The 15,967-nt window shown below is 33.6% G+C and overlaps 3 protein-coding genes across 3 annotated transcripts in view; 2 read left to right on the top strand and 1 right to left on the bottom strand.

Moving 5' to 3' along the window:
• The window catches only part of LOC112904027, a 19,745-nt gene extending 15,349 nt beyond the window's left edge, over positions 1-4,396 (top strand). The window contains exons 2-3 of the mRNA XM_025973097.1: positions 2,784-3,001; positions 4,391-4,396. Coding sequence (XP_025828882.1) covers positions 2,784-3,001; positions 4,391-4,396 — 224 coding nt within the window. The remainder of the gene's footprint in view (positions 1-2,783; positions 3,002-4,390) is intronic.
• Positions 1-15,092, bottom strand: part of LOC108734336 (basic phospholipase A2 PA-12A) — a 72,149-nt gene extending 57,057 nt beyond the window's left edge. Inside the window, exon 1 of the mRNA XM_025973133.1 lies at positions 14,913-15,092. The gene's annotated coding sequence lies outside the window, so the exon portion shown is untranslated. The remainder of the gene's footprint in view (positions 1-14,912) is intronic.
• Positions 4,420-13,825, top strand: LOC108734337. The gene is made up of 3 exons (XM_025973098.1): positions 4,420-4,435; positions 11,427-11,701; positions 13,402-13,825. The coding sequence occupies exons 1-3, from the start codon at positions 4,420-4,422 to the stop codon at positions 13,447-13,449; spliced, it is 339 nt and encodes a 112-aa protein (XP_025828883.1). The 3' UTR covers positions 13,450-13,825.
• Positions 15,093-15,967: the final 875 nt, after the last annotated feature.

Genomic DNA, 15,967 nt, shown 5'->3' on the forward strand with positions numbered 1-15,967 from the left:
AAAAAAATCGGTTGTCTGTAAAGTCGGTTTACTGACGATAGTTGAACGTGACAACGTCATAAGAAAATACTGATGGAATGGTTTCATTTTTCAAATATTTTGTATGGATATAGAGAAGGAGGTAAATGGAAATATTATTGTATAGCAGCTGTCCACGCGGACGCATCGCTCACTCAAGTAGGAGAGAGACAGATGTCGAACGCTACCGAACGCGGAGGCCGATTGTTCCTCTTTGTCGCTTGTTCCGCGCTCTCTCTTGCACTTCAAGCCTTAAATGGAACGCCTCAGAGCGAGGTAACGCCACATGAGTCGCGTTTTTTCGTGCGTGCAGCCGGCTCCATCGAATTATAAGACGTTGTCACGTCAAAAATATAATAATAAAATAATAATATGTATATGAAGATGAGTGTATAGCAAAATGTCGGTTGGGGTTTCATAGTTACTGTAATCCTTTTACTCTTACAGTGATTGAATTTCTGTCTCTTTTTTTCTCTTTATTTTTGAAAAAGATATGGCAGTTTTGCTTTTTTTATCAAACTTTTTTTATCAAAATAAAACATAGCATATATTACCCAGGGTAGTAGCCATTCTATTACCTATTGGAAGAATTTTTAAAATTAGTTCAGCAATTCGATTCTTGTAGACTATGACGTGGTTAATAAGAATGTGAAAAAATAAACTTCTAGTAGCAATTAAAATAAAAAGGTTGTGTGTAAAGTGGTAAAAATTCATGTTTTTTTATTAGAAATATTGAAATTAAATCAAAGTGAATGAAATTTTAGATTTCAGCATACTCAAATTAGACCGAATAGAGGTTTACATGTTTAACATTGAAGAAAAAATTAGTCAACTTTGATGCCCCCTTAGCAAAAAAACTAGGTAAGGGATAGTAACGCCTCCCAATAAAACACTTCAGGAATGCCTCCTCTATTCATTTCTGTAATAATCTCAGGTGGTCCACCTCGAAGAACAAATTTGCAATAGAGTGAATATTCTTCTTTTATCTATTATTTAAAATTAGAACAAGTCACTGATTTTGGGTATCTAGGAAGTCAGATAAGTCATAATGAAGAAATATAAAACAGTCGAATTGCCTTTAATGAAATAGAAGTACTCGGGAAAGTTTAATTTGGAAATTCGAAGGTTTGTTAACGACGCTGTATGGGTGCGAAACGCAGACGATGGACGCGAAGGAAAAGAAAAGAAAAGATTAGAAGCGTTCGAAATGTGGTGCAACAGGTGAATGATGAGGATACCGTGAAGAGAGGCTAGAAATAAGGAAGTATTAGAAAGAGTGGGGAGCAGAGGGGTCTATGGAATTCAAAAAAAAAATACGTGACATAAGTTGGTATGACACCTTCTCAGGCATGAAGGGCTAGTTAAAAGCGCACTGGAAGCAGAAAGGATTAATATCAGTACAATCTCAAACATGCGAGTACGCTTTCCTATCCCAAAAACGGTTTATCTTTGTAAATGATTGGTGAAGTCCACTCCACTGGAAATGCGTAACTAGTTTTAGGTAGGAGCTGAACTTTATACATATCACTAAATATTTTAATGTTCCATAAAGGATGGAAACAAATCAGTGCTTTGTTTTAAAATATACATTGAATATACGTTAATATAAACTGATTTTACCACTTTGAATATTCCATAATGCCTTTTATGTACCCCTGCGTAGTTTTCTTTAACGTTACGTTTAAAATTTTCCACCACCCTATTGATCTCTGCCTCCGGTAGAAAGGTATTGAATGAAAGACATTTTCCTTAATTAAGTCGGACCTTTTGTAAAATAAAGACAATGTAGTTTAGTAAAGTGAAGTTTCGCACTCAATTAATTTATATCGTCGACCTTTTTCTCTTGCAAATGCCTAATCGAATTGTAACAGCAAAAATTGCAACAGAAAATGATTTAATCTAGGAAATATATACTACTCTGTTTCAGAATAGATAGATTCGCTAAGATTTCTTGACATTTTAATTGCATTGCATAAATAATTGACAGCGAATGACTTTCCTTGATCTTAATGCAACAAAAATGATAAATGAAGTAGAAAAATTGACTTTTCAAAATGATATTAATTTAACGATAGCTTGCTATTTCCGTAAAAATACTCAGAAGCGTAGCTGATAGCCCAGGAAGGAGATTCCTTCCCTATTCCGACAAATCAGAAATAAAAGTTGCTTTACATACAATGAAATGTGTAATTTCTGTCTTCGGTGAACGTTTTGCTTTATGTGATGTCTTTTTTGAATTATATTACTTTACTTATAAAAAAAAACAAGTTGGCCACACCTATATATTGAACTATTTTTCGCCGAATTTTTCTGAATTCTTTAAAGTTGTTTCAGCAATTTCTCTTGTATAATTATACTGCACCGAGAAGGTAACTACTAAATTTTTCATTGCATTTTATAAACGGAATACAATAATTCGAATGAGCATTCCCTAGTGGAACAAATTCAGTCAGAGAAGTTCATTTTTGAATGTTAATCAAACATGGAAAAAGCTTTAAGGATTATTTTTAAAAATGCACAGAAATCAGGCATGAATGAATGCCAGATTATTCCAATTTTATAGCATACTTATGTACGTATTTTTTTGCTTGATCACGATGAAGCTACAGGAATGAAGATATTTGCATGAAGTAAATGAACGTATTAATTGAAATTCTCAATGCAATGTTTAGTTTGAAATAGTGGCTGTAGTTTAACATATTTCCTAGTTAAAGGGATTGCCTTCCGTCTGTATATTAAAATTAATAATGAAACGTTCGTTCAAGGGGGTTGTTCAACGTTCGGCCATTCGTGCTACGGTGGAATGGGCAAGAGGGCAAACGATGAGGAAGTAAATGCAGAAGTTTTCCAGGAAATAGAACAGGATAATCCTGAAATAATATTTACCGGCCCCAGAAACAGTGAAGTTGATGAAACATGGGCTCCTGAACCAAAACTTTCGTTACAACAATATCGCCACTTTTCTCCCTATTTAAAGCAATGGGTATGTACGTTTTACTATTATTTATAACAAGAATTCAAACCTTTTGCATTGAAACTTCACGAAAATACATGCAGTGTATGTATTAGTCATGCACTCGTGAACCGTGTGCCAAGGCTTTCCGTACTCTTTTTTATATATGTTAGACCCGAAGACAGAAAACGCTCAGTGGCCAGAAAAAACGGCCACATCGCGTTCTGGCTGCCTTCAAACGCACAGAACGCGTTTTGGCTGTTTTTAAACGCGTTCTGGTAACTGTTAAACAGCCGGAACGCGTTTTGTCTATTGTTGATCGTTCACAACGCGTTCTTAATGTTGGACTTGTATTATTTGCCGCTTTCTACCTGCGTACAATGAGATTTATATTGTAGGTACTTATAAAACAAATGAATTTCAATCCATTTTTTAGTTTTTAGGAAACAATTCAATTATTGACAACTATAATTAGATACCAAAGGTGGGTTCGGTTCTTCTCGTCGAATCATTTCAACAATATTAAATTTCTTATAATTGTTTTTCAGTTCTAGGAAGAAGGTTACACTGAACACTTATATTGCCAAGCATATAATATATGAATGAATGAAATTTTAATAACCTTTTGTAATTTTAAGATTTTGTCAACTTACCTAAACAATAGGTGTACNCACCGCCATTTTTTAATCTATACATCGAAGACGCGATCAACATCATTAAAGACAATATAATAACTGTAGAGATAGATATACAGGGTCAAACGATTAGTATGCTTAGATTTGCAGATGATGTTAGCATCCATCAAGGAGGAGTTAGAGATAGCTTTAAATAAAATGGAAGCGGTATTGACGAAACAGTATTGTACGAAAATAAATAAAATTAAAACAAAAATACTGGTATGCAAGAGAAGGAAAAGTAGAGAAAGAGCAAATATAAAGATAGAAGACGAAAGATTAGAAGAAGTGGCTAATTTTCGGTATCTAGGAAGTCAGATAAGTCAGGACTGAAGGAGTAGTAAGGATATAAAGCAGAGGATAGCGCAGGGTCGAGTTGCCTTCGATAAAAAGAAGTCACTTCTATGCTCGCGAACGATTAATTTAGAAATTCGAAAAAGATTGTTAAAGGTGCATGTTTGGATCGCGGTGCTGTACGGGTGCGAAACATGGACGGTGGGCGTGGCGGAAAAGAAAAGGTTAGAAGCGTTCGAAATGTGATAAGGACAGAGAAGGTTAAAAATTAAGAGGTATTAGAAAGAATAGAAAAACAGGAGACTCTATGGAAGTAAATAAAAATAGGAGAGATAGGTTGGTAAGATACCTTGTCAGCCATGAAGGTCTAGTCAGAGACATATTAGAGGCAGAAACAGGAGTTCAAAGAAGTAATTTTTCAATAGTTAAGGAAAAACATCCCATGTTTTAGTTTTAGGGAAATGCGAATATTAGCTCAGAATGGGAAGGAGTAGATGTAAGTGTCCAACCAATCGTAGGACTAACGTCCTTATGATGATGATGACAACAACATGAAATGTAGGAAATGATATTTTTATTGGCAAACAATTAATAAATTCTTCAAAAATAATTTTTATAATGTCATAGGTGGGACATAAAATAGCCAATAGGACATTAATGCCTTGTAATCCTGGCGTTTAATGAATTTTCAAAAAATGTTTGTAATTTTTATAACTCAAACTTTGTCCTTATTAAAGAATATTACAGTTGCCCACGAAAATAGGAACTATTGTAGAAAGGAGTACGAAATATTTAAGTTGAACCTTGTCTTCATAACATACCGTCAGTAAACTTACTGTATTAATGTAGTACTTGACAAGTGGATATGTAAAAATTATTAAAATGGGTCTAGTGCAACCAACTTATTAACCTTATTGACAATGTAACTTTTTACACTATCTTTGTACAACATTTCCCTACATTATAACGTATAATTGCTTATCATATTCCAAAGTGAACCGTAAACATTTTACAAACTAAAGATGTCAGGTCTATAAAACAACCCACAAACTTCTGAACTGAAATAGTCCTCTATTATTGTGTCGTAATTCCTCTCTGGATGTTTAATCTAGATAAATCCCAAATAATTAGTAAGTCTAAATGGTAATATGTCCTGTAGGCCTTTGTAATCTCTCCATCAAACTTTGGTATTTGACGACGAATGCCGTTCATCTAAATATTGATTAGCTTTTCATTTTGCTTCCCGTCATAATTCCAATCACACTAAAGTTCTATTATTGATTATTTATTAATGATTTCCTAACAAAGAAATTGCTTTATCGCTCCATCTACATTCAAAACTTTTAAACTTACGTTACTCACATTTTTAATAATTTCACATCCGAAATTAAATTAAGAAATGAAAAGTGTAAAGAATTTTTTTAATTGTTTCAACAAACATTGGCTTCTTCAGATATATATATANCAAACTAGTGTTACATGGAGATAAATAAAAAAAAACAAAAATACTGATATGCGAGGGAAGAAAAAGTAGGGGAAGAGCGAATGTAAAGACAAAAGATTAGAAGAAGTGGATGTTTTTAGGTATTTAGGAAGTCAAATAAGTCAGGACGGAACGAGTAGTAGGGATATAAAGCAAAGGATAGCACAGGATCGAGTCGCCTTCAATAAAAAGAAGTCATTTATATGCTCGCGAACGGTTAATTTAGAAATTCGAAAAAGATTGTTAAAGGTGTATGTTCTGAGCGCGACGCTGTATGGGTGCGAAACAATGGACGGTGGGCGCGGCGGAATAGAAAAAGTTAGAAGCGTTCGAAATGTGGTGCTACATGCGATTGATGAGAAAGTTAGGAACGAAGAGGTATTAGAAAGAATAGGAGAACAGAGGACTCTATGGAAGTCAATAAGAAATAGGCTGGATAGGTTAGTAGGGCACCTTCTCAGGCATGAGGGTCTAGTCAGAAACATATTAGAGGCAGAAACGGGAGTTAGGAGGGGTGAACATAGACCTAGATTAGGTTACTGTTCACCAAAAATTAAGGATGTTGGATGTTCTAGTTTTAGGAAAATCTGAAGATTAGCTCAGGATAGGAAAGAGTGGGGGTGCGTGTCCAACCAGTTTTAGGACTGACGACCTAATGACGATGATGATGATGAAGCTACAAAAAACAATGAGAAAGTCGTTGAACTGCAAATTCAACTTTCATTGATTGAATCTCGAGAGTATACATACCAGCCAACCCACCTCTATAGAGCGTGTTGATTGAGAAAATAATGTCCTATTGTCATATCCGTACAGATATGTGGGTAGTTGCTGTGCACGGGAGATGATATATTGTACCTTTGTACAAATATAACGGCACATTGAATGCCAATAAATTCTAAAAAATAAAAGTGCAGGCAGAGAATGTCTGACAATATTACAATAATCAATTAAATGGCATAACTCACGTTAGAATTGAAAGTATTGTATGCTTATATGTATATGCCTATCTCTTATACGACGTAATCCTTATTTAATGGTTTTAACTAGAGACAAATATTAGATTACACGGGGTTACTTAAGGCTTATTTGCCGTTTATTTGTGGTCCTCTGTCCTCAAAGTGCACACTCTTATTTCTAATGGTTTGTAGGTTTGTTGTAAAAACCTAAGAAAGGACTCCAGCCTTTTAAATTTGTATATTGAAGATGCGATTAATATCATTAATGATAGGATAGTTTCATTGTTAGACATACAAGGGTAGATGATTAGCATCTAGCAAGGGAGAGTTAGTTAGGTTTAAACAAAGTGGAAGCGGTATTTCCAGAAAAAAATGGTTTGAAAATTAATAAAAACAAAACAAAGACAATAGCAGGTAAGGGATGTAAAAGTGAGGTTGTAACTAAAACAGCTATAGGAGACAATAATCTAGAAGGTATTTAGGGAGTTTGGTAACCCAGGATATAAAACAATACAGAATAGCTCAAGTCAGGTCGCTTTTAACAAAAAGACATTACTTTGGGCTCGAGATCAGTTAATTTGAAAATTAAAAAACTATTATTGAAGGCGTACGTTTGTAGCATGGCTCTGCGTTGATATGAAACGTGGGGGATGGGCGCCGCAGAAAAGAAAGTGTTAGAAACATTTGAGATGTGCTGCTATAAAAGAATGTTAGAAATACAATGGATACAGAAAAGGTTAGAAATGAAGATATATTAGAAGGCGCAAGAGAACAGACGACGTTATGGAAATGGTAATCAATACGAAATAGACGAGATGGGTTGCCATGGGCAGGCAGCGTTACGCGCCTGAACAGGATACGAAACGAATATGTGAACGGACTCTTTAAAGTAGGTCTGGTAGAGGGGAAGCTAAAGTAATGTAGACTTAGATTGTAGGGTCATGTAGTGAGCCTTGAGTACAACTTCTCTGTGAAGACAGTACTTAACATTAATAGACAACCAAGAGGAAGAGGCAGACCACTAGCCACGTGATGGTCAATTAGCGAGAGGGATTTAAAGACACAGAAACTATCATTAGTGACAACTCAGAACAGAATCTCCTGGCACCCCAGATGAACTGGTAAAAGGGCTGCAGGAAGAAGAGTTTGGAATAACAGCAAACAAATATAAGCTGGTTGTTCGAGTTTTTGAGAGGAAGAATATTAGATAGGTTTCTAACCACTCATCGGGTTGTAGCTTCAAATAAAATGGAAGCCATATTGACAAATGAGTATTGTATGAAAATAAATAAAAATAGCATGCAAGAGACGAAAAAGTAGGGAAACAACGAATATAAAGATAGGAGGCGAAAAATTAGAAGAAGTTGCTGATTTTGGGTATCTAGGAAGTCAGATAAGACATAATGAAGAAATATAAAACAAATGATAGCGCATAGTCGAATTGCCTTTAATGAAATAGAAGTACTCAGGAAAGTATAATTTGGAAATTCGAAGGTTTGTTAACGACGCCGTATGGGTGCGAAACGCGGGCGATGGACGCGAATGAAAAGAAAATATTAGAAGCGTTCGAAATATGGTGTAACAGGTGAATGATGAGGATACCGTGAAGAAAGGCTAGAAATAAGGAAGTATTAGAAAAAATGGGGAGCAGAGGGGTCTATGGAATTCAAAAAAAAATACGTGACATGAGTTGGTATGACACCTTCTCAGGCATGAAGGGCTAGTTAAAAGCGTACTGGAAGCAGAAAGGATTAATATCAGTACAATCTCAAACATGCGAGTACGCTTTCCTATCCCAAAAACGGTTTATCTTTGTAAATGATGGGTGAAGTCCACTCCACTGGAAATGCGTAACTAGTTTTAGGTAGGAGCTGAACTTTATACATATCACTAAATATTTTAATGTTCCATAAAGGATGGAAACAAATCAGTGCTTTGTTTTAAAATATACATTGAATATACGTTAATATAAACTGATTTTATCACTTTTGAATATTCCACAATGCCTTTTATGAATCTTGCGTAGTTTTCTTTAACGTTACGTTTAAAATTTTCCACCATCCTATTGATCTCTGCCTCCGGTGGAAAGGTATTGAATGAAAGACATTTTCCTTAATTAAGTCGGACCTTTTGTAAAATAAAGACAATGTAGTTTAGTAAAGTGAAGTTTCGCACTCAATTAATAAATATAATACTTCTTTTCCCCAAATACTATAATATCGAGTGGTGAGATCGAGAAATACTCAAAAAAGGCTAAAAATGGCTTCTTGAATTCTTTTTGGTCATTACAAGCTATAGTAAACTTGTTGTATCTATAATTTAAGTAATTAAGAGTGACTCTACAGCTATATGCTTCTGAGTACCATTTTCAGTAATGTAATCAAGTTGAAATTGATTGACAGATATGAATCTTTACCGCATACGCGTTTGATAAAATTTTGTTTAATTAAAATTTCGTTTTTTGTCAAATTATTTTTCTTTTCTATTCCGTAAATATGAATTCACGTATTGCGTTAAGTTTGAATAGATCAAAATGATTACAGGTCAATAAATTCCAGCAACGAGCATTATAATGTCAACGTAAATGATGGTCAAGATTTTTCATTTTGACTAAAGTGTAACTAATTCAGCGTGATTTAAATGCTAATTTCTGTACGTTGAGGTACATGTATTTAGTGAGCACAACAAATTGCAATGTTTTGTAAAATAAATCACCAAACTGACCTCTGCTTTGACAGCAGTATGCGTCTCTACTAAACTCATCCAGACTAGTTAAATTAGTTTGCCAATATCGTTATTATACAGATTTTATGCCATAAAAACTTAACAAAAGGAGATATTCACTTTAATAAAAATCGGTTGTATGTAAAGTCGGTTTACTGACGATAGTTGAACGTGACAACGTCATAAGAAAATACTGATGGAATGGTTTCATTTTTCAAATATTTTGTATGGATATAGAGAAGGAGGTAAATGGAAATATTATTGTATAGCAGCTGTCCACGCGGACGCATCGCTCACTCAAGTAGGAGAGAGACAGATGTCGAACGCTACCGAACGCGGAGGCCGATTGTTCCTCTTTGTCGCTTGTTCCGCGCTCTCTCTTGCACTTCAAGCCTTAAATGGAACGCCTCAGAGCGAGGTAACGCCGCATGAGTCATGNGAGAGGAAGAATATTAGATAGGTTTCTAACCACTCATCGGGTTGTAGCTTCAAATAAAATGGAAGCCATATTGACAAATGAGTATTGTATGAAAATAAATAAAAATAGCATGCAAGAGACGAAAAAGTAGGGAAACAACGAATATAAAGATAGGAGGCGAAAAATTAGAAGAAGTTGCTGATTTTGGGTATCTAGGAAGTCAGATAAGACATAATGAAGAAATATAAAACAAATGATAGCGCATAGTCGAATTGCCTTTAATGAAATAGAAGTACTCAGGAAAGTATAATTTGGAAATTCGAAGGTTTGTTAACGACGCCGTATGGGTGCGAAACGCGGGCGATGGACGCGAATGAAAAGAAAATATTAGAAGCGTTCGAAATATGGTGTAACAGGTGAATGATGAGGATACCGTGAAGAAAGGCTAGAAATAAGGAAGTATTAGAAAAAATGGGGAGCAGAGGGGTCTATGGAATTCAAAAAAAAATACGTGACATGAGTTGGTATGACACCTTCTCAGGCATGAAGGGCTAGTTAAAAGCGCACTGGAAGCAGAAAGGATTAATATCAGTACAATCTCAAACATGCGAGTACGCTTTCCTATCCCAAAAACGGTTTATCTTTGTAAATGATTGGTGAAGTCCACTCCACTGGAAATGCGTAACTAGTTTTAGGTAGGAGCTGAACTTTATACATATCACTAAATATTTTAATGTTCCATAAAGCGATGGAAACAAATCAGTGCTTTGTTTTAAAATATACATTGAATATACGTTAATATAAACTGATTTTACCACTTTGAATATTCCATAATGCCTTTTATGTACCCCTGCGTAGTTTTCTTTAACGTTACGTTTAAAATTTTCCACCACCCTATTGATCTCTGCCTCCGGTAGAAAGGTATTGAATGAAAGACATTTTCCTTAATTAAGTCGGACCTTTTGTAAAATAAAGACAATGTAGTTTAGTAAAGTGAAGTTTCGCACTCAATTAATTTATATCGTCGACCTTTTTCTCTTGCAAATGCCTAATCGAATTGTAACAGCAAAAATTGCAACAGAAAATGATTTAATCTAGGAAATATATACTACTCTGTTTCAGAATAGATAGATTCGCTAAGATTTCTTGACATTTTAATTGCATTGCATAAATAATTGACAGCGAATGACTTTCCTTGATCTTAATGCAACAAAAATGATAAATGAAGTAGAAAAATTGACTTTTCAAAATGATATTAATTTAACGATAGCTTGCTATTTCCGTAAAAATACTCAGAAGCGTAGCTGATAGCCCAGGAAGGAGATTCCTTCCCTATTCCGACAAATCAGAAATAAAAGTTGCTTTACATACAATGAAATGTGTAATTTCTGTCTTCGGTGAACGTTTTGCTTTATGTGATGTCTTTTTTGAATTATATTACTTTACTTATAAAAAAAAACAAGTTGGCCACACCTATATATTGAACTATTTTTCGCCGAATTTTTCTGAATTCTTTAAAGTTGTTTCAGCAATTTCTCTTGTATAATTATACTGCACCGAGAAGGTAACTACTAAATTTTTCATTGCATTTTATAAACGGAATACAATAATTCGAATGAGCATTCCCTAGTGGAACAAATTCAGTCAGAGAAGTTCATTTTTGAATGTTAATCAAACATGGAAAAAGCTTTAAGGATTATTTTTAAAAATGCACAGAAATCAGGCATGAATGAATGCCAGATTATTCCAATTTTATAGCATACTTATGTACGTATTTTTTTGCTTGATCACGATGAAGCTACAGGAATGAAGATATTTGCATGAAGTAAATGAACGTATTAATTGAAATTCTCAATGCAATGTTTAGTTTGAAATAGTGGCTGTAGTTTAACATATTTCCTAGTTAAAGGGATTGCCTTCCGTCTGTATATTAAAATTAATAATGAAACGTTCGTTCAAGGGGGTTGTTCAACGTTCGGCCATTCGTGCTACGGTGGAATGGGCAAGAGGGCAAACGATGAGGAAGTAAATGCAGAAGTTTTCCAGGAAATAGAACAGGATAATCCTGAAATAATATTTACCGGCCCCAGAAACAGTGAAGTTGATGAAACATGGGCTCCTGAACCAAAACTTTCGTTACAACAATATCGCCACTTTTCTCCCTATTTAAAGCAATGGGTATGTACGTTTTACTATTATTTATAACAAGAATTCAAACCTTTTGCATTGAAACTTCACGAAAATACATGCAGTGTATGTATTAGTCATGCACTCGTGAACCGTGTGCCAAGGCATTCCGTACTCTTTTTTATATATGTTAGACCCGAAGACAGAAAACGCTCAGTGGCCAGAAAAAACGGCCACATCGCGTTCTGGCTGCCTTCAAACGCACAGAACGCGTTTTGGCTGTTTTTAAACGCGTTCTGGTAACTGTTAAACAGCCGGAACGCGTTTTGTCTATTGTTGATCGTTCACAACGCGTTCTTAATGTTGGACTTGTATTATTTGCCGCTTTCTACCTGCGTACAATGAGATTTATATTGTAGGTACTTATAAAACAAATGAATTTCAATCCATTTTTTAGTTTTTAGGAAACAATTCAATTATTGACAACTATAATTAGATACCAAAGGTGGGTTCGGTTCTTCTCGTCGAATCATTTCAACAATATTAAATTTCTTATAATTGTTTTTCAGTTCTAGGAAGAAGGTTACACTGAACACTTATATTGCCAAGCATATAATATATGAATGAGTGNACCAGAACGCGTTGCGAGCGTTTAAAAACAGCCAAAACGCGTTCTGTGCGTTCGAAGGCAGCCAGAACGCGATGTGGCCGTTTTTTCGGCCACTGAGCGTTTTCGGTCTTCGGGCCTAACATATATGCAGAATGTCAGGACATTTGGTTCATATGCGGTACATCTGCCTGCAATTTTAGCAAAAACAATTCTCAAATTGCTTTAGAACAGTGTATATAGAAAAAATAGAAAGATTAAATATGTATTTATTAGATACTCGAGGTACTTCTTTACAACTTACAGGAAGAGAACAAAGAATAGCTTTACATTTTGAAAATGGTTGAAGGCTTTACTTGTTGAAACTACATAATCAATTAAAGAAAACGAAAGTAAAGTTCAAAAATATATATTAATTGCTCATAACAATTGTTTCACCATAACATTGGCTTCTTCAGGTGAAGATATTCTGAATTAGCATAAATACTAAAAGTTAACATGTTTTATGGAGTGGGAACATTGAAAGGGAGGGATAGGGTAAGACATTAAGGTTTTGAAGAAAAATTTAAATTTAATAATGGAGAGCTATTTACATCAATTTGATCTTAAGACTTTCAACTAGGTNGAGAAAAACCGAACCCATCTTTGGTATCTAATTATAGTTGTCAATAATTGAATTATTTCCTAAAAACTATAAAATGGATTGAAATTCATTTGTTTTATAAGTACCTACAATATAAATCTAATTGTACGCAGGTAGAAAGCGGCAAATAATACAAGTCGAACATTAAGAAAGCGTTGCGAGCGTTTAAAAACAGCCAAAATGTAATTTTAATAGATACTAACTTTTTAATTATTTAACAGAATTTCATCGATTTATGTATTTCTTTGCTATTAAAATTTGTTTAAATTTTGATTAACCATTATTTAACGAAATTATTCATACTTATTTAGCATTTAAGTCTTTAACAGATGTAAACAGAAATTAATTATTTAATTATTTATTAAACCTAAAAGACTTTCATTTCACGCAGCATAAAATATGGCATATTGCGGCAAGCAACCTGAGCCTGCCCTGATGTACCCCTGACTACAGCCCTGGCAAGGACTTAATTCTTCTTGTTAAATAAGTTTTATGTTTCAGTTAAGGAAATACCTAGCAGAGAAGGAATCCCTTCGCAGTGAAAACTAAAAAACACGTGCCAGAACATCATATACATATAATGAAATGTATTATTAGAGTTACATAAGCTGTAAAATTTTATCATAATCTTTTCTAGTCTTTTTCTGACGTTTGACGAAACGAATATACATGCAAAGGTTGCAATCAATATTTAATACCTTTATAACATTCATTTCATGTCTGATAACTGATAAATAATAAGGTATTAAATGAACAACGTACATATCTCCTTGTTTATAATAAATTAATAAATAATTTAGAAAAAGATGCTGATGAACTTTTGCATCCTATTTTCGTTTCCTATTCAAATACTTTTACGTGTGCAATACAATTTTATTATGGTTGTGATCATTCATTTATAAATGTTTTAAAAGACTAAATAAAATAGTGGCTGGAAACACTACTTTTGTATTATTTATCTTGTACCTCAACACAGCATATCTGAATTACAGGATTAACAATAATGTCGTAAGCTCTGGCGATAATTGGAATTAACTATCGAATTTATTGAACTTTATCCAATAATGACAAGATGATGCACCTCTATACGTAGATAACTAAATTAGAAGTTATGCATTGTCAATCTGAACTTTCCCTGAAACAGTTCTGCATAGGAAGTTCCGGGAAATTTGTCAATCCCAGTCCCTCTTCTGGCGGTCATATCAGTTAACATTGTGATCAACTTGTTAATTACGAGGATAATTAATGAACAGGCTACCGTACAACTTCCTAGACTAATATTTAAGATAGTTCATACACACTATCCTAACAACTCTAGTTTGTAGACACACTATCCTAATAACTACTCACTAAGAAGATAACAAATACAAGTAAAAGCGAAGCTATCCTTTGTTTGAAGTTGAGACCAATGAGAGACCTATTAAAATGTTCAGTGGACTTGGACCTGGTTCTACTCAATTTAAAATTATCACAATGACGTCTATTTTAAATTACCAAGTGCCTGGGTGCATCTATTTCACGAAGGAATAACGTATCAATACAATTGGTGAACTATAGTGGAGGCAAATTAAAATTTTTAGTGGAAAAGTTTGAACTAGACCTGATCGGTTTTTCTCAATAAATTTTCATTTATTGAAGAAAATTTACCACTCTAAAAAATTAGACTCCCTTAGCATGAAGTATAGATAAAATTATTACAAACAACTTTCTCAATTAACTTTTTTCGCTAAAATCAACAAAAAATGGTTATAAAAGAAGTACATCGAAAAATTGTCCTTCTTACTTATAAACAAAATTGCCCAAACTTTTGAGCGGTCTACAAATTTACTTAGAAAAATTAAATCTAATGCGATTTTTTCCAAAAAGTAGATACATTTAAATAAACTGCTGTCAGAAAAAGTCAAACGCATTAGTACTATCACTATCTACATTCTATATAATTCAGCTTCTGCCTACTGTAACATCAATTAATTCATCAATGGTGTAGAGAATTTCTTATTAATTATTCCTACCTTCCTCTCTTCTAACGCCATCATTTCGAACAGCTTGAAAAACACATTAGCCAAACACCTTTTATCCTTAGATTGTTTATAGTTACAAACAATTTCACTTATTTAAATAATTAATGTTTTTCACGAGCACACGAAGTCTAAATATTTATTTACTAAAGAAGTTCATAACTCTGTTTTATACTGCCAGAAACTGGCGAGTCGACGATTTGTTTATCAGTTCTAGAAGTTTTTTTTGTTCCTTACTCAGACATGCGAGAGAATGTATCAAAGGACTTTTAAAGGACATTAGATCATAACGGCATAAGAAAGTATAAAACGACGAAAAATAAAGCATTATAAGTTAAAATGTCTAATTTAAAAAATAACATAATTTTGGCTATCAGTCAAGTAAATAATGTACTTAGTAAATTATCAGATTCATAAATTATCTATAAAACAAAATAGCATTAATCATCTTCAGTGAGAAGGAAACAACTAAACAATAGCAATATCTTTTTAGTTATTACAAACACAGAAAACATTAGAAAAATCTACTGATTGCTAATTAGGAGTATAATAATTAAGTAACTCGGTACTTTACAGCAGTAGTTAATCTGTAGAGTGTAACTTCAAACAAAAAATTGTAGATAAACGGTATATTCTATATACCTATTAAGTGTGTAGATAGAATGAATAATAACTAATTTCAATTAAAAAATAATTGAAATATATACCAGTGTTGATTTGTTTAAATATCTGTAATACTCATTATTAGTTTAAATGTTTAATATAAGAAATATCATTATTATGATTAAAAGGCATAATAATTGGTAAATTGCCAGATTTATAAATTATCTAAAAAACAAAGTAACGTTAATAATAAAATAAAACCCAAGATTCTAATGGCCTTAAGCTGTCATCTTTAGTGAGAACGAAACAACTAAACAATCGCAATATGTTTTAAATTATTCCAAACACAGAAAACATTTGCGAAATCTACTGATTCCTAATTACGAGTGTAATAATTAAATAAATTGGTACAAGAAGGACCTCTTTACAGCAGTAGTTAGTCTTTA

The sequence above is a fragment of the Agrilus planipennis genome, unplaced genomic scaffold, assembly GCF_000699045.2.
Source record: "Agrilus planipennis isolate EAB-ADULT unplaced genomic scaffold, Apla_2.0 scaffold83, whole genome shotgun sequence".
Lineage (NCBI taxonomy): Eukaryota > Metazoa > Arthropoda > Insecta > Coleoptera > Buprestidae > Agrilus > Agrilus planipennis.

Excerpts from the sequence above, each read along its gene's own strand:
- LOC108734337 (XM_025973098.1), top strand. Across the intron at positions 11,702-13,401 it reads CTCCCTATTTAAAGCAATGG|TTAAGGAAATACCTAGCAGA; the intron begins GTATGTACGTTT and ends TTTATGTTTCAG.